The 26,813-nt window shown below is 35.7% G+C and overlaps 2 protein-coding genes across 2 annotated transcripts; both read left to right on the forward strand.

Annotated features, from left to right (window-relative positions):
* Nucleotides 1-3,421: 3,421 nt before the first annotated feature.
* On the forward strand, nucleotides 3,422-13,419 carry LOC104898572 (DEAD-box ATP-dependent RNA helicase 38). Its single transcript, XM_010685665.4, has 8 exons — nucleotides 3,422-3,755; nucleotides 3,855-4,148; nucleotides 4,686-4,919; nucleotides 5,590-5,655; nucleotides 6,147-6,548; nucleotides 6,635-6,746; nucleotides 10,701-10,786; nucleotides 12,862-13,419. Exons 1-8 carry the CDS (start codon nucleotides 3,519-3,521, stop codon nucleotides 12,919-12,921), a joined length of 1,491 nt encoding a protein of 496 aa, XP_010683967.2. The 5' UTR covers nucleotides 3,422-3,518; the 3' UTR covers nucleotides 12,922-13,419.
* An 8,125-nt stretch (nucleotides 13,420-21,544) lies between these two features.
* On the forward strand, nucleotides 21,545-26,596 carry LOC104898573 (uncharacterized). The gene is made up of 3 exons (XM_010685666.4): nucleotides 21,545-21,908; nucleotides 25,562-25,892; nucleotides 25,994-26,596. The coding sequence occupies exons 1-3, from the start codon at nucleotides 21,664-21,666 to the stop codon at nucleotides 26,081-26,083; spliced, it is 666 nt and encodes a 221-aa protein (XP_010683968.2). The 5' UTR covers nucleotides 21,545-21,663; the 3' UTR covers nucleotides 26,084-26,596.
* Nucleotides 26,597-26,813: the final 217 nt, after the last annotated feature.

Raw genomic sequence — 26,813 nt, forward strand, 5'->3', positions numbered from 1 at the left:
AAGATTTGGACGAACATGAGGATTCCATCATTCGAGCGGTATTTCACTCTGAATTCGATCATTAACATCGATTTTGGTCGATTTTCGGTTGTTTTTTTAGGGTTTATGATTTTAATTTGTATAATTTTGTGAGTAATTAATATTAAAAAAACGAAGTAAAGTAATATTACTTCTACTGTATCTTTTAGTTATTACATAAAATAAAAATACATAAGTAATAAAAGAGGAATTAAAAAAAAAAACGAAAACCGCAACAACGGCCAATGGTCGACGGCGATGGCGCCGGTTAGGTGAAATACGAGAAAAACAAAAAGAAAACCAGATCTAAGAAGAAGGATGACGAAGGCTTCGTCGAACCCTCTGGTCGCGTCGAACACGAGAGGCGAAGGTTGAGAGTGGCTTCGTCGCGTCGCTGCTCCGCTCGAAAGATTACGGGCTTCGTCGCTCCTCCGTTCGAAGGCTTACGGGCTTCGTCGCTGCTCCGTTCGAAGGCTGACGGGATTCGTTGCGTCGCTGCTCCGTTCGAAGGCTGACGGTATTCGTTGCGTCGCTGCTTCGTTCGAATGATGACGGGCTTCGTCGATGCTCCGTTCGAAGGATGACGGGAAGCTGAGAGATGAAGAGAGATGAAGAGAGATGAGGCATTGAGAGGGTGAGAGAGAAGTAGGTTGAGAGGCTGAGAAGTAGGCGCTGAGAGGGTGAGAGAGAACGAAGTAGGCGCTGAGTTTATTGGAGGAAAAACCCTAATGGTTGTGATTTATATTTTTTTAAAATAATATTGCTGCGGTTTCTGACAAGAACCGCAGCAATATGTTAAAATATTATTTTTTAATTTTATTTTAATATATTTCTGCGGTTCTTTATATAAACCGCAGCAATATATCTGGTCAAATAATCGATTTTTTCAAAATTTTTTTATGTTGATACAATATTGCTGCGGTTTTAGGTAGAAACCGCAGCAATATCTTTATTTTATATTTTATGTTTATTTTTACGTGATATATTGCTGCGTATGGGTAAAACCGCAGCAATATCACCGCAGCAAATAGCAATTATTCTACTAGTGTAGTTTGGATTCCCAAACCGCTAAATTAAAAGTTGAATCTTTGACGACAGATTATGCTATAAGATTTTATATTATACAAAAAAGTATTAAAACTAATATGCAAAAGAATTTATCAAGGGCCAGACCCTTGACAACACAAACTAGGATTTTCTAATGTCTTTAAGTAAAGAAATTTATTTGTTGGTGGTAATGATTACCATTTCGTATCGATTTCAAGGCTTGAACCAAATACTAATGAAAGTAACCATTTTTCTACCCTTTCACTCCTCAATTTGATGATTTTCCTTTTCATTTCTTGATTTGAACCAAACATGCTCTTAAAAACCGAGGAAATATGATCATAGGCTAAGAGAAAACCACAAACTAATCTAATCTATGATCTATCTTTTCTCTATGTTCTCCCCCAAAATCCTAGTTTCTTTATTAGCCTAGAGATTGTCACCTATTTTTTGGTTGATGGTAAGCCTTAACTCTCTTAATTTTTCCCCCGGCCCGAATATGTTTTATGTCAATTATAAATTTCCATACATATACTTATTGGAAAGTTACACTACCCAAATATTAGGTTAATACTATCCACCTATTGGGTTTTACAAAGAGAGTTTGGCGTCATGTTCTTACTTTCGTTTGCAAAAAAAATTTAATACGTTGATGAAGATTTCAGTGATGATGCAATAGCTATATAATTTACATCTGGGTGAGTGATCTTGTCCGAGGGCAGGTTAGAGGAAATTCATCTTAGTATCTTACCACGGGATTTCCGAAAGGGGCCCCAAAAAAATTAAAAATAAAAGATAGTTGTTACTTTTATATTGATGACATATTTTATTTTTTTTTGATTGGGAAATTAAGTCAGCCCAAGGGCTAACCCCTACCAAGGCTACTAGCCTTGTAGGAACTACCAGCACATTGGTAGGTAAAGCATGCAAAGCATGCTAAGGAAATACCCCAACATAATGCTGGGAGTAAGGATCGAACCCCTGACCTCAAGGATCAGAGGGGAGTGCTCTACCACATGAGCTAGCTCCTCATCCTTATATTGATGACATATTTAGATTTAACTAACAACATGTTCTTTGTTATATCAATAAATTGTTCTTTTTAATTATAAATAAACCTATAGATATATATAATCATATCATCTTGAACAAAATGGTTAAATATTATTCTAATATCGTTGTCTTGTTATATACTTCCTTCGTTCCATAATAAGTGAACCACTTCGATCTCTATTTGATGTGAGAGCTTTTTTAGAGAAGTGTTTCATTTATTATGGAATGAAAGAAGTATAAATTTTGTATTTAAAGATAAGTTGAAATTCTTTGTACGGGAAATTTTAAACGTGATGCCAACACCATTAAGTTATCTCATGCTATTCATGTATTATATAAACTAATAACATATAATTTATATTATTCTACCAAAATTATTTTGAAAAATAAACATCATATACTATTGTCATGTTCGTTACATGTACAACATAAAAAAGAACATAACATATCAAAATTATTAATTAGAACAAATACATAAAAAAAACATTCTTCTTCTTGAACACAAATAGCTTCAAATAGTGATATCAATGACATTTATAATAAAACCAATGACATTAATAATAATTACCAATATTAATAATTAATAAGTACAACACCGAAAATAATAATAATCTTTTTGAATAAATATAGTAGTAAATAGTAATATTAATAGCAATAATAATTGTATAAAGTAATATTAATAGTAACAGTAATAATAATAATAATACTAACAACAACAACAACAACAATAATAATAATAATAATAATAATAACGATAATAATTATTAATATTAGCATTAGTAATCATAATATTCATGATAATAATAACAATAATAGTAAGTTTTTTAATATAAGCATAATATGAACTTATCTGATCTGAACATATTTTTTTTTTTATTTGATTTGGTTTGATCTGATATGATATGGTCTGGTTTAATCTGATTTGATATGATTTAATCTGAAATAAGTAAAAATAAGACGAACTGAATATAGTCAAAACAACGATGTGATGAAATAGATTATATAAAAGTGTCAAATCTCATATACAACGATTTAAATTTTGCCAGTTTAGAATTTGATTGAATTATAATTATTATATATTTTATTAAATTTTTATTTTTATTGTAGATTCTATACGACTCTTTCATTAATGAATTTATTTTACATCTAAGAAAAACACAGAGGTAATATTACCTTTCATTTTGAGTACAAAATTGCAATTAAATCTCGGAGATAAAACGTAAACCCCATCATTTCCGCCTTTTAGCGTCAGAAAGCAGCAGCTAAATTGAGGCGGCAAATACGTTTTTTTATAAACATAAAAAATCCTACTGCTTTATTATTTTTCACATTCATTCTACTCTCTCTTTCTCTCTCTTTTCAACTCATTTTCTCTCTCCTCTGCTACTACATACTCATCAATGGCGGACACCACAGAAGCCACTATCACCATACCCTCTACCGAGCCGGAAACTTCGTCGACAACTTCAACTTCACTGGAAATCAGTCTGCCGGAGATCAAATCGCCGGAAATCAAACCGCCGGAAATCAAACGGTCTTGGGGAGACGAAGTAGATGATGAAGAATTCACCATCGATCAACTCTCAATCAAAGAACGTAAAGATTTGGACGAACCTGAGGATTCCAACATTCAAGCGGTATTTCACTCTGAATTCGATCATTAACATCGATTTTGGTCGATTTTCGGTTGTTTTTTTAGGGTTTATGATTTTAATTTGTATAATTTTGTGAGTTAGGTTACGACGGGCGATACGCCGTATACATCGGCGAAGAAATTCGAAGATTTGAACTTGTCTGAGGAATTACTCAAGGGATTGTATGTAGAGATGCGTTTTGAGAGACCTAGTAAGATTCAAGCTGTTACTTTGCCTATGATTTTGACACCTCCTTATAAGAATTTGATTGCGCAAGCTCATAATGGATCTGGAAAAACTACTTGCTTTAATTTGGGGATGTTGAGTCGTGTTGATCCCAAACAACGAGTTCCTCAAGCTATTTGTATCTGCCCTACCAGAGAACTCGCTATTCAGGTCGGTTTCGATTTCGCGGCTCGGTTTACTTCTTGTAGATATTAAGTTCATTTTAAGTGTGCACATTGCAATGTAGGAAACTGGTATGAGACTGTCGGTTTTTTGTGAACTGTCTGCTTGCAGTTATGTGAAGATATAAGATTTCTTCTCACTAGTAGTTGAAGTATAAGTGTATAACCTTCACATGTTTAGAGTGAATTAGCTTTTAGAATTATACAATATTTATAAGAACGGTATAGTAGCTATATTCGCTAGGTACTGTGCCAAGCCGCCATTGCCTTTCGACTATCAGAATCGGGATTAAATTTCAAGATTGCTCAATAATTCTACAGTTCATTTAAATGTAGTTTGCAATTATGTTATTTTTTTTTCCTGGTCCAAATGAAATTAGCAATGTACTGCAATATATGCAGGACAGAAATAAGTTAAGGGAAAGTTTATGTGAGAAGTAGCATTTAGACTACATTGCTGAAACTGAGGCAATATATTATTTTTATTTTTGATTTAGTTGAAAATGACATAATAGTTGGATGACAGAACTTGGAGGTGCTGATGAAGATGGGGAAGTTTACTGGGATAACTGCAGAGAGAGCAGTGGCAGAAAACCTGGACAATCCAGCTCATATATCCATATATAAGCGGCCTCCTATTACATCTCAAGTGATAATTGGGACTCCTGGTACAATTAAGAAGTGGGTTTCTACAAAGAAGTTGTCTTTGGTTCATATGAAGATCCTTGTTTTTGATGAAGCAGATCACATGTTAGCTGAGGTAATTCAGATACTCTATTTCACTATTCGTCTGTTGAATTTGTTTCGTTTCCTGGCCGATTTTTCTCAGAAATATTGAAATACTGGAACTAGTTCTAGGGATTGGATGATAACCTGCTGACCATAGAAAACCAAGTGTACCACTTATATGGAAATGGAGGAAGTATATGATGGTTATAAGATAAAGTAGGATTCTAGTAATGATCTTTTCAGTTAACTCTGAGCTGCTAAGAGAACATGGAGATCTTGATGGTTGATACACAATATTGTATAAACTGGTTCATGAGTCATGACCATGACCATCAGACGTGTATAAGGGATTTCTCTTATTGCATTTGTTTTTTATTGATTTAGATTCTTTGGACTTTCAAGGGCCTGTGTAAATTGTTCTCCATCCATATTTGGGATCATGTCTATATTTCTCCGGTCCATATCTCATATTTTGGCTCTGCTGTTGTATAAACTTGAAATTGATGGATAGAAATAAAAAAATTTGACAGTTTGTTTTAGTCCTGCTTTCTGAGTTGTTTTTGTTGCTGGGGATCACATCATGTTGATTACATTTATGATAAGTTGTTAATGCAGTTGAGGTGTTCTGATGAGACCTTAAGATGTATGTGACCTTCATACTTTCACTTGGTGGAGATTTATGATATTTTCTGCCTTTTCAGGATGGATTCAGGGATGATTCTCTTAAAATCATGAACGACATCAAGAGAAGTGCTCCTAAATGCCAGGTTCGTTATCTTTACTGGGTATTGGCTTGCTCCTGATGTTTCTCTCTGGCACATTTTTTGGGTGATGTAGTATTATAAGTTAATGAAAGTGTTGTAAGTTAATGGAAGTGTAGTCTGAAAAAAAAAAATTAAATATGATTGCTGCACTTTGCATTAAGTTGTTAACAGAAAGGGCGAGATGAGGTTGGGGAACTGGAAATGCCACAGGCTATATTTTGCTTGTTTGAGATTAGCAAATAGTTTTTGTGGGTGAAAACTGGAAATGCTCCTTTCCTTTGCACACTCTTTTTCTTTTTAAAATTTTTGGATTAGCCAACTGTCTCTGAGTTCATTGCAAGTTCTGTAATCATTCTATTGTGTATCGGCTTGTGCAAAATATGTAGCTTTTGCTCGATCTAGTTGGCTTTTTCAGGGAAAAATTTCATGTAGTAATTTTATGGACCCATGTGCTTAATATTTTTTTTTTCGGTTGGTGATGTAACTTTTTTCAGGTGTTACTATTTTCTGCCACTTTTAGTGAGAGGGTGAAGAATTTTATTACAAGGACAATTACTGATTACAATCAGCTTTTTGTCAAGAAGGAAGAGCTATCGTTGGATTCTGTGAAGCAGTATAAGGTTCGCTGTCCTGATGAGTTGGCAAAAGTTACAGTTGTCAAAGAAAAAGTTCTGGAGTTGGGTCAAAAGTTGGGCCAGTCAATAATATTTGTACGCTCGAAAAATAGTGCAAGTTATCTCCATAGGGCGCTTGTTGATATGGGTTATGAAGTAACCACCATTCAAGGCGCTCTTACGCATGACGACAGAGACAAAATAGTGAAAGAGTTCAAAGATGGGTTAACGAAAGTGCTTATATCAACTGATCTTCTTGCTAGGGGCTTCGACCAGTCACAGGTGAGCAATCTTCTATACATATTCTTTTGTGTTTTCTCTTATCTACGCACAATGTGATGTAGTTGCTTACTTATTGCATCATGTAGGTCAACTTGGTGGTTAACTATGATCTTCCAGTGAAACATGATGCTCGGACAGAGCCTGACTGTGAGGTATATTTGCATAGAGTTGGGCGAGCTGGACGTTTTGGCCGTAAAGGTAAGTTCTTGATCTGTATTCCTCATGATTCTTCATTGTTGTGAAAATGAATGCATTGTTTAGTGCTCTTTCTGGAAGTTCTGCGTATGAGCTTTTTCTTCTTTAATATGCAGTTATGCACTATGCACTCTGATGTCTTAATGGTGTTCAATTAGTTGTGGCATCCCAAGTAATTATTATGGTTGCGTAATGTGTTTTTGAAGCCATAGTTATTCTTAATCAGTCACTAACTCACTATAGTGTCTCATACCTTTTGACCAAATCCCTACTCGAGGAAGTGGTTTTTGGTTTAATTTAGAATATCCGAGTGGAGTTCCACTTGAAAATATTTTCTGACTAGATCTGTAGCACGCGTATGTGGCAGAATTTGCTCTTCTGGTCTGAATAGTTGGAATCTTGAGAATTTTGTTGATTATATGATATCATATCATTCTCAAATTTCCCATGTCTTATTTTTGATTGATATGCATGTGATCCTGGTGAAATTTTTGTAGAAAGCTTGACATCCATGGTGATGTTTTTATCAATTCTGAAACTTTTGAGTATGAATAGCATATTGAAGAGTGAGACTCGTATTTATAGACTAGTGACCATCTTTTTTTTACTACTTTCGGGGGGGTGGGGGTGGGGGAGGAAAACAGAGAGGCTTCCTTTGTGCATGTTGGCTGTTGTGCTGTAGAACTTGTGCACTTATTGAGACATCAAAGCATTGGAATTAAGCCTTCATGATGTAAGATTGAGTCCATCTGCTCATGGTGCTATCCCTGGGTGATCCTTCATTTTGGAGGCATGAGAAAGCATGTTCATGGATAACTGGATGTTTACAAGTAAATGTAAGGTGAAGTTTCTCCTTTTTCTATTTCTTGCTTCATGCAGAAACTTGACAGCCGAGTGGTAGAATTTATAAAACACAAAAGGTCCTAATCTCTTATGTGGTACTAGTTTCAGCCTGGAACATGCTACTTGAACACGGGGATATGGTTCAGATCCATGTTACTTAGATGCGGATTAAGTGTCTACTCGAATATGGGTGTCTAAGCGTCTGACTCGGCTGAGGGGATAACTCAGCAGAAGATCATTCTGCAGGAAATGCAAATTTCTGGCTATTTTGTTGAAAAAAGTGAGTTTAGAAGACCACGACTGATCCTGAAAGGAAATGAATGGAAAAAAGAGCATGTCGTAGCAATATAAATTTCGGAGAATATTTCATTCTTACCAAATTGGTACAAAATTCTATTTGAATTCTTGAAAGGGAACGAGAGCTTTTAGTTTAAATTGATTATCCAAGTAAAGTATCCGACACCCTGTTTTTGAGGTAAATGAAGGTGTCGGAGTAAAATAGCTTTACCTTTGGATTGCAAACTCTAGGATATGGATTATGGAGAGTTGGAGACTTGGTTAGAAAGATCCAAGTGATCACTCCTGAAAGAAATGTTAAGAGAGAAGGAAGATTCTAGAATATGGTTAGAAATTCTAAATTATACATGGAAAATAAATTGTTATTTGGAGTATGCAAGAAGTTGCCGCTATCTGGGTTATCTCAGTCAGGGTCATTATTTAGCTATGTTTCTGGATATCTTATCAGGAAATTCAATATATCTAACTGTGTAGCCCATTGATTTATGAGGTCCAGATGGAAGGTTGGTCGTCTAAAAATGAGGATCTAGATGATCAATTATATCTATGACTAATCTTTTTGGGTAATCCCAAAATTTACTCTTTTGAATTAACTCCTACCTTGTTCGCTTATTCGTCCCTTCTCTCTATCCCCTCCACATTCATCTGTCCGAGGGTGCCCTTTGTGAACCATCCTAATTCCAGCCACTGCGCATCTTGGCAACAATGAAACCAGTTAGGGTTTTTTCCTATGAGTTGAAGTAAAGGTCTTACTGGGGCTTTTTCGTTGTCAACTATATCTGCAGTTTTATATCCAAGGCTTTTGGAGAATATGCAATGCATCAAGGCATTGGCCGCAAATCTGATTTTCAAGTGCAGAAGAGGGTATCCTAGAGTTGCCTCTTCCCGTCAAAAAAAAGAAAAAGAAAAAAGACGAGTTGCCTCATGATACCATATGTCGTGTGTGTTGGAGCGGGTTGCCAGGCTGACACTCATCACACTGAACATACCTTGCAAGATGATTCAGAGTTCAAATGTTCCATGGATCGATAATTTTTTTTGTGTATGAGAAACAGGGCATTTCAACATGCTTAAATGACAAATAACTAGATCTTCTGATGGTTACTATAAGCTGCTGGTGCTTTTTTATTCCAAGAATACCTCCATCATGATCATATTCTCAATAACTTTACAACTTGTTTATTCCTTTTCCTCTTATGTAGGGAACTACTTGCATTGTAGCTCCATTTTAGATGTCCCATATATTTACATTGCTTGACCTGTCAAATAATTAGTGTCCACTTCAATCATGGGAAGATATTTTCTAAAATTGCTAATTGAATTGATTTTTTTGGTCCTATATATGAATATGCCCCAGTGAAAAGCTGAATCATATTAGTAGTAACATTATTATACTGGTCAATTCGGACAATCGTAATCAAATGGATGATATTGCTTTGCAGCCCATAATACTTGTGCCTCAGTCGTTAGAATGTATGCTATAGTCAAGATTGAGTGGATTAGAGCTGTAGAGAATACTTACATACGAGTTACAGCTTTTGACAGTTAATATAACTATTGAGTAATTTTTCCAAGTCAAAATAAAGTAGTTTACAGTTGGATTATTAGTAGTCTCAAGCTAAGAAGATGAAATGGAGTTACCATTGGTCTAGTCCTTTGTGGAAAAATGTAGTTATAAAAGGATGTCAACAAGAAACAATTACTTCTTTGGCCCCAATTTTATCTCCCACAAAAGCTCTGGCACACTTGTTAAGTAAGATGATCGTTTGGTGATTATACAAATATGATCATGGAAATCTAGCGGTTTAGAATGATATGTGATTAGTTTGGACCATTAGATTTACCATGTTTGTATTATTATGGTCAACTAGAAATTTCCATGTAGGTATGATTGAATAAAACATTTGAAAGTGGAGTTGTGAAAGAGATAATAAGAATGATGACAAAAATAGAGTTGATGTGATGGGGAGAAAAAATAGCAAGAGAGAGAAGGGTTGGGGCCCAGGTTTTGATTTGGACAAATGAGGGTTTCCATCCATAAGAGGAAGATTAAAATGCGGTGGACCAAAATGGTTAGATTGAAGATAAATTTGGGACGGAACACAGAAGCCGGAAGGGGTAGCGTTAGTCAAAAAGCATAGGACTAATGTTAACATTTCTGATTTTTTTTTATAAAAATATTAATGAAACAACGGTTCTTGTTGACCCTATCCTATTTTTGGGCTCTTTTTAACTGAATTTTCATATTAACTTTAAGTTTCCAATATGTTAGACTCTATAATCGATACCCAAGTTGGATTCTTGTAATGTTTGAATCCAAGCATCATGTTCATGTGTTTTTCGGTTTGTATGGGTATATGGTGTTAAATTTTGATTCTTAAAGAAGCGTCAAAGTAGGGAAGGCATAAATGGTGTTCTAAAACTACCGCTTGTGCTCCTCTGCTGTTGCTCCTTTTCCTTTCTAGATTTCATTGTGTGGTTTAGCATACATTTATAATAAAAGATGGTTATAATGGACTATAGGTCGAAACAAATGAATAATGATAGTGCCTTTTGTTTTGGTCATTTGTGTGTTTGTGTGAGATGCTGAAGTTTTTGTGGTTTTCATTGGTTGGAGATTCCTTTTATTTGTTGGTGGCCGTTAAGAAACGGTTAGGAGTCAATCTACGTAGTTGCTGTTCCCGATGCTTTTACAGGTTCCGGATGTGCTGTTCCTAAATGATTTGAATCTTTTGGGTGGATGTTGATAAAAACTTCTTTACTAACTTGATTGGCCTTTCTTTGAAGCATATAGCTGATATCTTTTGTATATTGCAGGGGCTGTGTTCAATTTGATCTGTGATGAGAGAGAAAATATGGTTATGGAGAAGATTGAGAATCATTTTGGAACCAAAGTAGTTGAGGTAATGATAATGTCAAAAAAAAATTCTTCTCTTTCTGTTAGATCTAGAATTTTAGGCGAAATTTATTTCCACTAAGTTTTCATTGGTATGGGATAAGGACATGGAAGAAACATTGATCACTGGATATCTGTTTATATCCCAGAGAAAATACCTGTGGTGTTTATCTAGTGTGAAGAGAATGGTTGATAACCAGTTTTCATGAATAATTTAAATAAGGGTTAGGTGGGGAAAAGGATACTCTCCAGTGTCCAGTCTATGTATTTACTGGAAATTCAAGTTCCTAGAATGTAAACCAAGCATGTAGCCTTTCTTCAAATCCAAGGCTTAGATTAGTTTTTTCTATTATAGGCCAACAAAGAGCCTCCGTTTCTCCGTATTTATCTTTTCTTGTTGAACTGCCATGGCTATATGCACCTTCATGCTTCCATCTTCCATCAACAATGATCTCGTCATCTGCAGATTTCAATTAAAGAATTGGAGGTTCTGGGCTGTGGTATTTTAATGAAAATCTCAAAGTTTTGGTGTTTCCATCTCTATCTTGCTAATTGGGCTACTGTGTCATGATCTTATGCTCAAGAGTAAAACTTTTTTTGAACAATCCATCATGGCTCTTTTCAATTCCACAAAGTTTTACCGCTTTTCCAAAAGGGTTGACAAAATACCTTCTTTCACCCTTTTACTTAGGATTTTCTAATGATCCCCGTGGCGAACCGCTGAATTACTATCTAATCAACTTTTTTAAAGGCTGATTGAGTTTGGAAGGTGGTGCCTACTGCCTAGTTATGGTGATTGCAAGAAGATAATAATGCAACGAAAACTTCACTCAGAGAGGTGAGCCTAGGTGTGAGATATGGACTAAAAAGAATGAGATCTTAGCCAATAATTCCTTCCTATGGCATGTAGTGGTTCTTTATTGGATCTGGATCTTTCCATCCTGAAGGGAGCCTGAGAGAAACTGGTTTCACTTGGTTGGGGGGGGGGGGTTGGCAGTGGAGAGTTCTTTTTTGGTGGAACTAAAATTATCGTAGTTCAGATGAACTAGAAGTTGGATGTTCAGTTCTTTTATGTATACTGTTTATGTACTGATAAATTTTTTTAGTGTCGTAGCTGACTTCAATAATAAGGTGTTTCTATGATGAATATGAGTGGGGATTGGTTATCAGAATTTCACTTGTATTTTCCCCTAGGGAATAAATGAAGGTTTAGATTGTGAATAACTAACTAATTTAACAGCAATACAGCCAACCTTGGTAAGAATGGTCTTGGTTGGTGCCTTTTAAATTCCCAATCCCACCCGTCCCATATATTTTTGGATTCCATAATACAAATACGGTATTCCTGGGATTTGTCTCCTTGTCTCAAATTTATCAAAATAAACATCCTCTTAGGCTCTGTTTGGTTAGGATGGAAAAATGATTCTTGAGAACAAAAATATTCCTAGGGAAAATGGAACTGTAAAGATAATGGTCGTTGGTAGGGGTCGTTGTTGGGGGCCTTCTCAATCCCCAATTCCATCTGTTCTATATATGTTGAATTCCGTAATACAAACATGATTGTCTCCTTACTCCGAATGTATCAAAATAAACACCCTCAGTTTGGTTAAAACATAATGTAAAATGTTTTTTCTTAGTTTTCCTTTGGTTGATTCATTCCAAAAAAAAAGAAGTCAAGAGAGTGAAAAGTGGAAACAAACAAGAGGGGATGGATGGGGAGGCTGTAAAGAGGAACATCAGAATCAGAAAGAAAATTGTTTTCTACCCTTGAGATAATTATTATCTGTCCGTGGGAAAACTATATTCCACTCTTTACAAATCATAGAAAAAAAAAAGGCGGGTTGGCTTTGCGAACCACCATTCGTTTTTCTATATCCCCTCAAGTAGCTTTACAGTACAGTAGTAGTTCTATCATGTCGAAGCTTTTATTTATGGAAAGGATTGTATGTAAGAAGCGGAAAATGGGAGAAATGAACAAGTATTAATAACGCCAAGGCGTGGTTTTGTCATAAATTATTGTAACCTTTATATATTAAAACTGTTTATTATATTAAATATATAAAAAATGTGTATCCCTTGCAGGTGCCTTCGTTGAGCGATGAAGACTTCGAGGCTGCTCTCAGAGAAGCTGGTCTTTTGTGAGGCTTGAGAGGGAGTGATGAAGAGTGTAGGACACGAAAACTGAATGATGATTTTATTTATTTATTTTGTTTTATTGTTCTCCCCTTTGTGTGGGTATTATCAATGCCCCGTCTCATCCCCGCGTCCCTGTCTCGCTGTTATTGTATTTTTTGATGGTGTTTTTGTTTGAGGCATTTTGTAGCTTTTTTTGGTTGATTATCGATCTATTGGTTATTGGTGGTTTTGGCCGCAAACTGTATCGAGGTGTTTTAGTTTCAAAGCATGCATAGAGAGGCTAGTCTACAACGAGTTAAAAACTTGGATTGCTGCGAAGTACTGTTGGAATGGTAGTTCTTTGTGGAATACATTTGAGAATAGCGTATCCATAAAGAAGCAAATTCGAAGGAACTTAATGTGATTGTCTGTTGGAGCTATAGGCATCAGGTCAAGATTGTAAATATAATACTGGTTAAGTCCATATGTATTTATTTCTCTTCAATCTACCTGTATTATTACTAAGTTTCTTTCCTTTTTCTGCCCTTCATTTACCCGAAGTTTGTTGCAACAAAATTGCATGTTATACATTGTTCTTCTAATTATCTGTTTATTGAACACCACCATAAGAGAATTTGACTGGTTTATTATATTAACAGAGTCAAAAGGTCTAATTTGGTATAATATCCCGTTTAAGAAACGGGGCTGAACCTTTTCTTTTTCATTGGCAATTTTTTTTAAGAGTATAAAAGGACTAAAGTTATTTTTTGAATATAACGATTAGTTAAAAAATGGTGCACATGTTCGGATGACAAGTACTTGCTAGTTGTTGTGTGGGCCTATCTAATTAAGGCGGCATTTGGTTCGCACAATATAAGTATGAGGTATGGGTTTGAAATGTGTAAACTCATACCAAGTATTTGGTTAGTAAAATTTCTTTATCAAACCAGTATCTTAAACCTATCAAGTATGTGGTTTAGAAACCCTTGGGTCATGGGTGGAGTTGAGTTTAGCTTATACTAATTTCTAGGTATCGATTTGTTTAAAAAAAAAACAAGAGAATATATTGTCGGAACGAAAAAAAAAACAATGTTGTTAGCTTCTCTATCCATTCGAGCATTTTGAAAAGCACACATAATCCTTCTTTATCGGTTTTTTCATTAATTACCTCCGAGTTTTCACAAAATCTACGAGATAGTCCCAACTTTTCAAAAATACACGGGGTACCCCTAAGTTTCATACTAATACACCAAAATTTCCTTAATGACTAACGACTGTTAACTACGTTAGTCTTAACCTTAATTAAATCCTAATTAACCCAATTAAATCCTAAAACATAACTCCTAACTGATCCTAACCTCTAACTTCTAAACCTAACCCTAACCTCCCTCCCCCACACTCCCACCACCCCAGCAGACCCCCCCACACCACGTCGAATTCTCCCCTCCCCCCACAACCTCGACGAATTTCCCCTCCGTTAACCCCCCATCGAAATCCTCCTCCGCTAACCCCCGTCGAATTCAGCCCCCCCTTCCCCTAACCCTCGTCGAATTCCCCCCTCCCCCACCCTCATCAATTTTTTTCTTGGAAGTGGAACAACCCAGTCGATGGGGTAGGGGGGCGGGGCCGGAATTCGACGGGGGTTATGTAACACCCCGATAATTCTCTCTTTTCAGAAATACCTTTATAATATAAAACTTAGATAATTACCCAGGCATTATCGCCCGTGTGATAACGTATTGGCTTATTCAGAATTTTGCAGCGGAAAACAATTAACTAAAAACCAACTTTATTAAAATTCACTAAGTAAATGACAAATGTTTGGAACTTAAACAAACCAACTTAAATAATCAACCAACTGAAATAAAACATATTCCTACGAAAGCAGAAATTAAACTATGCTAGATACAGTCTCTCCACTCCAGATTCCCAATTAGATGCACATCTGCGAACCTGTAATGTCAATGCTATATCGACTCTGCTCACCAGAAGGATCATCACAGGATCAATAGGCAAAGCCATGATCACACACACAAATAAAGCACGTAATCAGCAAAGCTGAGTACTACATATCAAACATAAACATTCCTAAACATGATACTACATAACTAATATGCAAGGATAAATAATAATATAAACATTTAATATTCTGCAGACAACTTTTACTGATCTAGACTCTAAACATCATTTCTTCCTTTAAATGGAATAGTTATTGGAACGAGTTGTCTTGCCTACTAATGTGAAATACGGGCGCGACTCCGCATTTCAGAGTGACCTGCGATATCGAGGAACCTTTGAAATAAAAGAGGGATGATGATCAATCCATTCCTAGAAAAGCTATGGCACGCTCACCATAACCCTAACCCTTAATGTCCAACTCTAGACGTGCACCAGTCTAAAGTCTATAACTATTCTCGTTACACTTTACGTTATTTACATATTATTACTTGTGTTGCCACACACATACAAATAACACATAAATAATAATCAACCAGTCACAACTGAACTTCTTTTATCTTTGGATTTCACAAGTGATCACAACTCACAATCCAAGACTACTTTAATTCCTTTTTACCCTTAACTTTCTTTACTTGTTGAACCTAGCCAACAATAATCTTACCTTTATATAGGTATAACTTGTAAACTTACCAAATAAGGTCCATAGTCCTCATAAGATAATAAAAATAATACTTCTCAAAGAATACATGAATAACATGATTCACTTTATAATATATACTAATTCTTATGCGAATTAATAAATAGACTTTCTTGACATGCTTGCATCAATTATTCCATACAAACATATAATTCTATATTCATAATAACTTCCAAGTCACATGTTGCACATAGGCATAAAACATGTAAAATACTTCCAGAAATCACATATATGAACAAAGTAGGTTCCTATATATGATACAAAAATTTAAATCTTCCTTAGAACATGATACTAAGCCACATAGCACATAATTATGTACGTACCTCGTGTATACTAGCCTGTAGGCCACTTCTAATCCTTTAAAATTCTCCTACGATATTCTCCGCCTAGAAAACAAGGTAACTAAAATTAATAACTTAAAATAAAAATTACAGCAGCTTTAAATAATTTAAAACCCCTTAAAACACGTTTAAAAAATCGATTTTAGGTGTCAAATTCGAATTATTTTTAATTCCTAGCATAGTACTACTATTCTAGCAATTAAAAACTCTATAAATAACCCTTTTATGAAATTACAACATCTTTAAAATTTAATAACCCTCCTTAAAACATGTATAACATATTTAAAATCACGTACTAAGTAAATCTCATAGTACATAATATACTACTTTAGTTTTCTAGCAATTTAAAACCCTAAAAACTCATGTTTTCATGATAAAAAGTAAAATATAATCATAATAACAAATCTGAATTTTTCTTTATTATATAAACTATAGATGAATCGAAATTACTTAATAAAACAGTAATTAAAACTAATAAACATGATTAATAATAATAGAAACAACATAAAAATCTAGTCTTTAATGGAATCTTAAGAAGGAAGAAAAGAAAACAACCAACAAAAGAGGAGGAGGAAAGGCGCCGGCAGCAACAAACACCCACAGCAGCACGGCGGCAGAGAAATCAGTTTTTTAGGAAGGCTTGTGACGTTTCTTATTGAGGAAGAAATGTTACTTGAAGAAGAAGAAAAGTGATTTGAGAGAAAAACCAAGAACGACGGACGAAGAGGAGAGAGAAAACCGAGGGGAAGAGGGAAGAACGTGAATGGCGTGAATGTGGAGAAAATAATTGTGTGGGATAAAATAATCAGGTATTAGGATATTTATATACAGGCTTCCCTTTTGGGCTTAGGAAAAGAGAAGGTTTTAATGAATATTGATGATCAATAAGATGAATAATTTAAGACTTTAATCATCAACATGACTCTTTTCCTTTTTATCCTTTTAGGATTTAAGATTCCATTAGACTTCTTTTTCAATATACTTTAATATTTAAAACTTTTATTAAAACATGCTTAATTAAAATATTTTGAATTGTATTAAGCCATGAAAAAATAATTTCATTTGACTTTTAAAATAGTCAACCTTTTTAAATAGTCAAATCATTTTCCAAACTCATTTGGGTTTAAATATAACTATATAAATACTTAAATATATTTATAAAATCCTTTAAAATTATGGGGGATTACAGGTTAGTGAAGGGGGCGAAGTTCGACGGGGGTTAGGGGAGGGGATTTTCGACAGGGGTAAGGGAGGGGGTTTTGACAGGGGTTAGGGAGGGGGAATTCGATGGGGTGGTGGGGAGGGGTGCAAGGGTGGGGGAGGGGCTGCTGGGTGGTGGAGGGTGGGGGAGGGGGCTGCTGGGGTGGTGGGAGGGTGGGGGAGGGGGGGGTTAGGGTTAGGTTCATGGTTTAGGGTTAGGATTAATGGTTATTTAGAGCTTAAAAAAGAAAATTAGAGTTGATGACTAATGTCGTTAGTCATTAAGAGTATTTAGGTGTATTATTATGAAACTTAAGGGTACCCCGTGTATTTTGGAAAGTTGGGGTAGCTCGTGAATTTTCTGAAAAATCAGGGAGTATTTAGTGAAAAAATCGTTCTTTTATTCCATCATCTTAAGCATCTATTATTCGCATTGTTTTCTCTAGCATCATTTAGCATACAACTGTTTTCTTTTCTATTTCTTCCAAAATAATTTTGTATATGTTTTTAAATTATTGTACTCATTGACCATTGTTGTATTGATGTTTGCAACTCCATTTCTTCCAAAATAATTTTGTATATGTTTTTAAATTATTGTACTCATTGACCATTGTTGTATTGATGTTTGCAACTCCATGTTATCCAATTTTTTCTCCAGCATTGTTTAGCAGACAATTTTCTTTTTCTATTTTTTCTACAATTTTTTTTTATATATATGTTTAATTCATTGTATTTGTACTCAATGATCATAGTTGTGTTGATCTATGCAGTTCTATCTTCTTCATAGTTTCCTTCAGTATCGGTTTCTTTTTGCGATTCTATTTTTGTATCTTTTTTTAAAAAAATTGTTATACTTGCACTTGTATGCGTGATTAATTATAATTATTGTTATACTTGATTCCAAAAAAAAATTAACAATAGAGTAACATTACGATATTATATGTGATTTGCTAAAAAAAAACATAGTAACTTTGATTTGATTTCGAATTCCAACAAGATTCAACCAAGACATTAGGTGTTAGGAGTCAAGTTTTAACCCTATACATAGGGGTGTGCAGTTTTGGACTGGACCGGTGGCTGCAGGTCCGATTCTCGGTCCTCAAAAAGTTTGAAATCCAATTTTTCTATCTGGTATGAAAAATCGTTTATTTTAAAAAATGTTTTTTTTATATACAAAAGCTTCATTGAACTTTCAACCAGCTTATACTAAAATTATGAAATTATATTAGAATTATTATAAAAATGAAAGTATCATGAAATGAGGTTGAAATAGTTCATGAATGAGTATTAGGAAGAAGAATAAGATTATACTCCCTCAAGTCTTCATTAGTTTACCCGTATTCCTTTTTGGGATGTCCCTTATTAGTTTACCCCTTTTTTTGTTTCTATTTTTTGATTGGGACCACTAACTTTTCATCACACATACATTCAACTTTAATATAAAATAATAGTTTCTCTTTCTTTTGATGACCCACAACATTATTTCTCCTAAAACTCTGTGCAAAAGAAAGGGGTAAACTAATAAAGACCGGAAGGAGTACAAGAGAAGGAAAAAACCGAAAATTTGCAAAAATCACAAAATCTGGTCCAAAATTGGGAGAGGACTGGACCTGGCAGGTCTGAACCAGAATCGAACCAGATAATTCCGGTCCAGAAAAAACTGTGTTTCTGGTTTCGATCCAGATCGGTTCCTGTCCGGTCTGCTTTTGGACCGGGACACAACCCTGGCCTACCTATACCACCTTGGTTCTAAACCTAGTTCCAAAATCATACCAAATTGAGAACCAGACACCCTCTAATGAGAATCAAGGTTGAATTGGCTCATTTGGTGCAGATTCCACCTTATGACCTCAAGGTCAGGGGTTTGAATCCAACTAAGTGGAGGGGGGGGGCAGTTAGAGTACGATTCCCTTATATATTTTTCCATCCTTCCAAGTGTCTAGACCTCTGGGTTGGGCGTACCATGCTTTGTAAAAAAATCATCAATGAGCAAACTTCAAATAATTTTGGGAAAATTTCTCAGGTACCCTGGAGGTTTGGCGTAATTCCCAAATTACCACTCACATTTGAGGAATTTCTCAGATACCCTTGAGGGTTGTGTTTGTGCTCAAAATACCCTTACTCTTGACTAAATTCTAACACCGTTAACTTTTTCTCTCCCTCTCTTCAGTTTTATCTCTTTCCTCCCACCATCCACCGTTGATTAACCTGCAAACCTCTGAGTGTTCTCTCTCCTCCTACCTCCATGCCTTTCTCCCTCCTCTCAATCTTTATCTTCCTTTGTCCTTCGATTTGTTGATGATTCGATATACTTTGCGAACCACCAACACACGACCACCACTAGAGGTGGCACCACCACCAACGAATCAGCAGGGGAAAGAGAGTACAAAACGCAACAATAACACCGGTGGTAGAAGCAGCAGCATGGGCGAGAGACACACGCGAACAGAGGAGAAAGAATCCGAGTAGCAAACGCAATTTCAACGGTGGCTACAACAGCGGCGAGAGAAGAGGAGAGAGCAGCGACGCTAAGGGAGCAACGACGTGGAAGAGGAAGAATCTCCGGCGAGCTCAGTGGTCAGCAAAAATGGTAGCAAAGGGAGGAGAAAAGAGAGCTGCGAGGGAAGATGGTTTTAAATTAATTTTACAAACTAAATATGGTTTTATTTTGTTAATTTAACAAACTACTCGAAAATTCAAGAAAGATAATAATGGAGAGACTATGCAAACTAGGCATAATAATATCTATCTCTAATATATTAGGAATAAGAGTCCTAATAGGTGTGGTGTGGGGTGGGAAGGAGGGAGAAAGTGGTTGGGTGGTGGTGGTGGTGGTTTTGGGGAAGGGAGAAAAAGAAATATTTTTTTAAAAAATAATTATGATTAATTAATGTCAATTAGTTAGGGTTAGTTATAGGGTTAAAAAGATAATTAATAGAATTACCCTTAATGACTAACATAGTAACTTCCGCTAGTTATTAAGGGTATTCTGTACATTTTTTAAAAGTCGGGGGTACATGGTGAATTTTTGAAACAATGGGGTATATGATGAAGTAATCGAATTTGTCAAGGGTATAAGGCGAAAAAACCGTAAATTCAATATTTATTTTTCAAAGGCTTATACAGAAAAAGAAGTATACGACCTTTTAACTATTCAAAGAAATGTATAAATTTAAAACAATATTTGACCCTCAAATTTTTTTATTAACTATCTTAACTAAAATACTTGTGGAATTTGGAGTATAATATAAAATATTAGTTATATTTTCTCTGCAAAATATATATTTAAATCAAATCCCTACTACTATAAATAAAAACAATTAATTGCCATAAATACAACAATTCAAAAATTGAAAAAGGAAATAAGAAATTAAAAACATTGGTTTACTATTTTATCTTATGCTGTCTCTATTATATAAGCCAAGGGGAGCTATGGTGTCCTCCAATGAAATGTCTTTTCTTATCCTTAGCTAATTACTCCCTCCGTTTCCTAAAGATCTCTCCTCTTTCTATTTAAGGGTGTTTCCAAAAGATCTCCCCTCTTTTGCTTTATTCCTTATTTGGCAAAACAAATTTCCCTATTTACCCTCTCATGTCACTATCATATGGTCCACCATTACATTATTAATTCAATTTACTCCATTTCTCTCTCCTACTTTAACCCCTTTTTATTTGTTTATTTATCTCAACCCTTTTCTCTCTCCTACTTTACTCACACCATGCCCCACACAACTTGATTTTCCTTGGTATCTGTAGGAACAGTAAGTGGGAAGATCTTTAGGAAACGGATGGAGTATATGACTTAATTGGATATTCAGATTTTGTACAATTATATCCTTTCCTATTTTAAAGAGTGGTAAAAAATCACAATAATAAACTAAATAAGCATTAACAAAGTAGTTTGATTACATCTAAATGTTAATTTGACTATAATACTTTTCATCTAAATGTTTATATCAAATTCTAAAAACTTTATAGATTACCGTAGTTTGTATAACAATAATTATAAATCACACTTCTATAATTATATTTTGATGAAATTTATTAAGAATAGACCCAAACAATCGACGCACGCATCGCGTGTATAGAAGACTAGTTATTATATATACTCCACTTAGTCTTTATTTGCTAGATCGCCACATATAAATCTCAAATGTTATTTGTAGTAACGTTTTACAATATTCACCTATAATATACTCTTTACTCCTATTCTCGAGGTTTCCCTCCTATATTTTGAATCGAAAAAATAATCTACTCTAACCACTACCCACTACTCGTTACTACAATCAATATCATGCCAAATACTCGTAACTTTTCAAACTAGTGTTTTGATCTTGTCTAATAGCTATCCGTTACTTAAAAAAGCTATTATTATATAGGAGCGATAAGTAAATATGGGTGACAAATAGCGTGACGGTAAGAGTGGGGCGGTATTATAAGCGAACCCCCGAGAGCCGCGTGTATTCGACCACTGCCTCAATTAGAAGAAAGAAAGGTCTCAATTGTCAGTCGAAGAGAGTGAAAGAGAGCGAGATCAACTTGGAGTAGCTCTGGTGTTGCAGCTAGGCAGCCATGGCATTTGCGACTCGCACCGCCAAGACAGCCGCTTCATCTCTCGCACCATATCATCGAATTGCTATTTTTAACCCTAATTGCAGACGACTCTCATCATCATCATCATCTTCGGCTGATTATCTATCATCAACAAATCAGAAGATGAAGAAGAATAATTCAACTGAACGATTATCCGCAGTAATTGACGCTGCTAATGATCGCAAACTCCCTCCTCAACTTCGTGGCCAACGCAACAATGTCAGGTTTTTGTTTCTCTCTCTTTAATCAGATAAACTTCGCTTGAATTTATATTCCGATGACGAATTACTACTATCTTTATTGTGATAATTGTTGATGTTTTATGAATTGAGTTCCAATCTTTCTTGGAGGTGTTTTGCATGTTTTGTCACCGACGAAATTCTGTACTACTGTAACAGGAGGAGGGTTAACAACTGGTAAAGTAGTTAGTTAGTTAAATTGCCTTTAAAAATGTGAAAGTTTGTTGTAAAATTCTGTTAGTTCAGTTTGTCTGATTTTCCTGAACAGCTTTTCTTAGGCTTTTTCCTATAAATACAGAACTAATCCTCAATGTAATTCATTCAGAAAATTGATACAAATTCAGCTACACTTCTCCCTAAATTCTTAGAGGTTGCCTCTATTGTACCTTGTTTGTTAAGGAGGTTGCCTCCCTTTTAACCTTGCAATGCTATTATAAGCTTACTGTTACAACTACTGCCTCCGTCCATATTATAGTGCCTGATTCTATTATTGCACGGGTATTAAGGTTAATATAATCTAAGAGGAAGGTAAAGAGTGTTTATGTACTGGAAATAAATTTTATGGGAAAAAAAAGCTGATTTAAGGAGAGAGATTGACAATAAGTGGTGAAAGAGCATCAAATGTATGACTAATTCAACCCTGTTTTAAAGCAAAAAACAATTTCCAATAAGCAAATAAAAAATGGTGGCATAACTTTTCTAGGAAAATCATGGAAAGGTGTAGACTCAATAAAGGAAGCAAGAATCATATTTTAGGACACTTTAAAAGAAAAGAAGCACTATATGGGACGGAGGGAGTTTTTTTTTATTTTCTCCTTGGTAGCTTGCAATTTTGGCTAGGCTTTGAGGTATTGATATCATAGTTAATCTGAACTCCTGAATTTTTACTGACTCGTTGGCGAATGCGCGAAAATTATGGCTTAGGTATACCCGGGAACATAATGGACATGCTGAAGGGTGAAATTAGAACCAAGCTCTTTAGTTTGGTGTTGGATGTCCAACTATATCTCTTTCTTTATAATAATGATATATCTAGCAAATTGCTTATTTCACTTATTTCAGAATGGAGGATGTATCTAGCAAATTGTTTGTGCTATCTTAAAAGCTACGTATAAGCTATGAGAATTGATTTACAAAGAAGGGATGCAATGACACGATTTTCTTATCCTATCAAAGGACGTTGCAAATTGTCTGGCTGTCTAAGTTGTTCATTCATCCTAAATGACCAACATCTCTATAACAATGGGCTTTATCTGTTTCATGATGTTCAGTGAGAGTCGAATTACAGTGAGCCACTAACCAAGAGCGGAATTGATATAAAAACATTTAAAATTATTAGGGAGATATTACTAGTAGGAGAATTTGTATTACCTTCTCCATTCTATGCTAGATCTTGTTTAACAATTAAGATTGTGTACAAGGTTTTAGGTAATTTAGTTATTGCATTAGTGTTATACCAGAATTGACAAGTAATTAGGTGAGAGTGAATTATCTTTTGTTAATTTAAGTTTGGTATCTATGTTGTATTAGTGGCTTACATCTTTTGTAGTAGTGTAAACAACATTTGGAACTTTGAAGTAGGTGTCTCAAACTCTGAACAATGACAGTATAGGTGACGTTCAGAAAGTTTTGAATGATGTTGTATAGAAAAATTGGTGGTGCTATACAATGCTTGTTAAAGGTCTCAAAAATGTTGTGTGGTGGATGAACTTCGTACTTGTTAAAGTTGTAGCCATCCATTCAGTCTATAGGTGAAGTTAAATCATTATATCTTGAAAGATTTCAACTAATCTCTTTGATATCTGCATAGCTCTCTGATGTTTCCTTTTCTACTTGGCCTTCTAGCTTATGTTATTTTTCATCTCTTTATTTCATGATAGCCATCAAACTTCACACCTTTAAGGAGGCTGTCGTTGAACTCCTATTTCTGGTTTATAATTTCCTGTTCACTTTTACTCGCTTGTATGCTACTCAAGCTCTGGAATTTTCAATTCCTTTTTTCGCTTTGTATTTTTGTACATACGAATGTTTTATCTGGAACCTCAGGGGTAGGGTTTGGTTTATGAATGTATTGATCTGCTTCTTTTTTGTTGGTTGTTGCTTGACTTGCTTCATAAGTAACATACTTTTTAACCTAGTTTTATTCCCGTAACAATATCTGTCTTCTCAGCATCTATTTGATAAGGAGATCACTGTGGAAACGAAAATTTCTTTACTACCTTGTCTTTGTTGAATTATTATACCAGGGAAGCACATGATAGCTTTCACCTTTCATAGTGGTAAAGGATGTGTGGGTTTGGCCTTTGGTCTTGATTACATTTTTACAACCAACTTCCATCTGAACCTTGATAATGACCTTTTTCCTTTCAACTTCATACACACTCAATATTGATATGCTAGGTTGAGTTGTATGAACAATTTAAGGTATTTCAAACCAACTTTTTGTTTTACGGTCACCCTTGACAAATTTTTTTTTGCACCATATACCCTTTCAAGTTTCCAAATTCACCATATACCCTCCACTTTTCAAAAAATACATCCACTTGCCCTTAATGACTAACGACATTAATGTCCGTTAATCATTAACTCCAAATCCCCTCCTAACCCTAATTAACTAATTTAAACCCTGACCCCCTCTAGCCTAATTAACCCTGAACCTTAACCCCCTCTATGCTAATTAACCCTAAACCCTACCCTAATCTCCCCTCTAACCCTAACATACCCTAACCACCTATCACCCATCACCCCTCCCCCACTCACCCCTTCCCCCCCCCCACATCGTAGCCCCCCTCCCCTTTCCCTGACCCGCCACATCCTGAACCCAACGCCACCTCACCAACGAAACCCGATGCCAACACACCAACAAAACTCAGCAACATTGACACCTCTACCACTATGCGATAGTCACCAGCACCGAAACTCTCCTCATCATCGCCTTCAACATCTCTCTCTCTCCACCTTGAAATTTTCACGATCTTCATATTTCTCTCATAAATGTCATCGAGCAAGCAAGTCGTAGGAGAATCGCTTGAATCCTTGAACTCGGGTGCGGAATAGAACTCAGCAGTTGCTTGAATCCTCGAACTCAGGTGCATGGAAGGGGAGGGAGGGTTGTGGGACTGCTGGGGTGGGGTGATTGAATCCTTGAACTCAGGTGCGGGGGGAAGGGGAGGGAGGGTTGTGGGTCACGGGGGAAGGGGATTGCAGGTGGGGAAGGGAATTGCAGGTGGGGAGGGGGGAAAGTGGGGTGGTGGTGGTGAGGGAGTGGTGGGGCAGTGGAGGAAAAGGATGGGGTGGGGGAAGGGTGGTGGTTGGGTTAGGGTTTAGGTTAATTAATCAAGGTTAGGAGGGGATTAGGAGTTAATAACAAACAGACGTTAACGCCGTTAGTCATTAAAGGCAAGTGTATGTATTTTCTTGAAAGTGGAGAGTATATGGTGAATTCGAAAACTTGAAAGGGTATATGGTGCAAAAAAAATTGTCACGGGGTATATGGTGAAAAAAAAGTTTGTTTTATGTCACTCTTTGCTTGTCCCTATCAGTGTGATATGCATGTGCATTGGTGGAAGCTAATATCTCCGACGGTCTTTGAATAAACCCATGCATGTTACATGACACACCTTCTTTCACTTGAGCAGGTCAGAAACTGACATAATCAACATTGTTGAGAAAAGAATATGGCAGTCCATGGAAGAAGGCCATTTCGAGAACCTACCTGGCAAGGGAAAACCTCTGGATCTTAGTACCAATCCTCATGCAGACCCTGATGAAGACACACTATATCGAATTCTCTCAAGGAATGGGTGTGCTCCAGAGTGGGTTGAACTCAACAAACAGATTAGGAGTGAAGCTGCTGAATGGCGGTCAGCATTAAAGAAAGCTTGGGCGTACAATCTCAATGGAAATAATGCCAAATGGACGGAGTGCTCAGAGGCTCTGAAAGTTCAAATGAGAGCTATTAATAACAAGGTTAACTTTTGGGGTCCTGAGCATTCTGTATTCTTGTTTAGCTCAAACTGCTTCTATTTTTACTTGTGTTCTGACAAGTACTTTGTTTGTGGAATATACAGGTATTTCGCTATAACCTAGTTGTACCGTTTGGTCGCCAGATGTGTGGTATCAAGTGGGAGAAAGAATTGGATCGCCTAAGAGAATCATGACATGCAACTTTCCAGCGTTTACAATGCAGTTGACTAATGAAATTGTCATCCTAGGGAAAAAAAAGGCAGGTTTTAAGAAAGTTGCATATATTAAGTGGAAATTAGAAGAGCTATGAAACTTATATAGAGTGATTAGTGGGAGCTGAATTATACAATAGATTGTGTTCGACTTTCGTGCCTTCACTTCAAAATGTATCTCTCTCTTGATTTCTTTTTCACTTGCAATAGTATAATCTGTGGTCATCATACATTTTTATAACCATTAGAGGAGTTAGTTATTAGATAAATGGGTTATGGAAATTCTTGAGCAAAGTTATACACAGGTTTAACTTGGTGTGTTAAATAAAGTGGGAGTGATAACAACTATGAGAACTACTTAGATAATACACTTTTACTATATTGTACATAGTTCGCATAATACTTATTTAGACGTGGAAGTTCTTTTCATGGATTTATCTTCATCTTCCTAATTTGTAATCTAGCATTTATATGATAACCATGAATTTTCTTTTATATTTTTGTCGCCTTTTCATGGGGGGAGTTTGAACTGGGATTTGTGGGGATTGGGCGTTGCTTGGTTTGTATGTGCTGAAAATGGATTTGCGAGGCTTAGGCGTTGCTTGGTTTGTATGTGCTGAAAATGGCAATGAGGCGCGTTACAATATACCACTACTAGAATTTTTTGCACGCGGTGCGTGCTTGAATTGTTTTCGAAACAGAAACTCGACTT

The sequence above is a fragment of the Beta vulgaris genome, chromosome 7 (assembly GCF_026745355.1).
Source record: "Beta vulgaris subsp. vulgaris cultivar EL10 chromosome 7, EL10.2, whole genome shotgun sequence".
Classification (NCBI taxonomy): domain Eukaryota; kingdom Viridiplantae; phylum Streptophyta; class Magnoliopsida; order Caryophyllales; family Amaranthaceae; genus Beta; species Beta vulgaris.

Coding starts and splice junctions, on each gene's coding strand:
- LOC104898572 (XM_010685665.4), top strand. CDS start 3,519: ATGGCGGACACCACAGAAGCCACTATCACCATACCCTCTACCGAGCCG. Junction 4,920..5,589: donor CAGATCACATGTTAGCTGAG/GTAATTCAGATA, acceptor CTGCCTTTTCAG/GATGGATTCAGGGATGATTC. Junction 6,549..6,634: donor GGGGCTTCGACCAGTCACAG/GTGAGCAATCTT, acceptor TGCATCATGTAG/GTCAACTTGGTGGTTAACTA.
- LOC104898573 (XM_010685666.4), top strand. CDS start 21,664: ATGGCATTTGCGACTCGCACCGCCAAGACAGCCGCTTCATCTCTCGCA. Junction 21,909..25,561: donor GGCCAACGCAACAATGTCAG/GTTTTTGTTTCT, acceptor TCACTTGAGCAG/GTCAGAAACTGACATAATCA. Junction 25,893..25,993: donor TGAGAGCTATTAATAACAAG/GTTAACTTTTGG, acceptor TGGAATATACAG/GTATTTCGCTATAACCTAGT.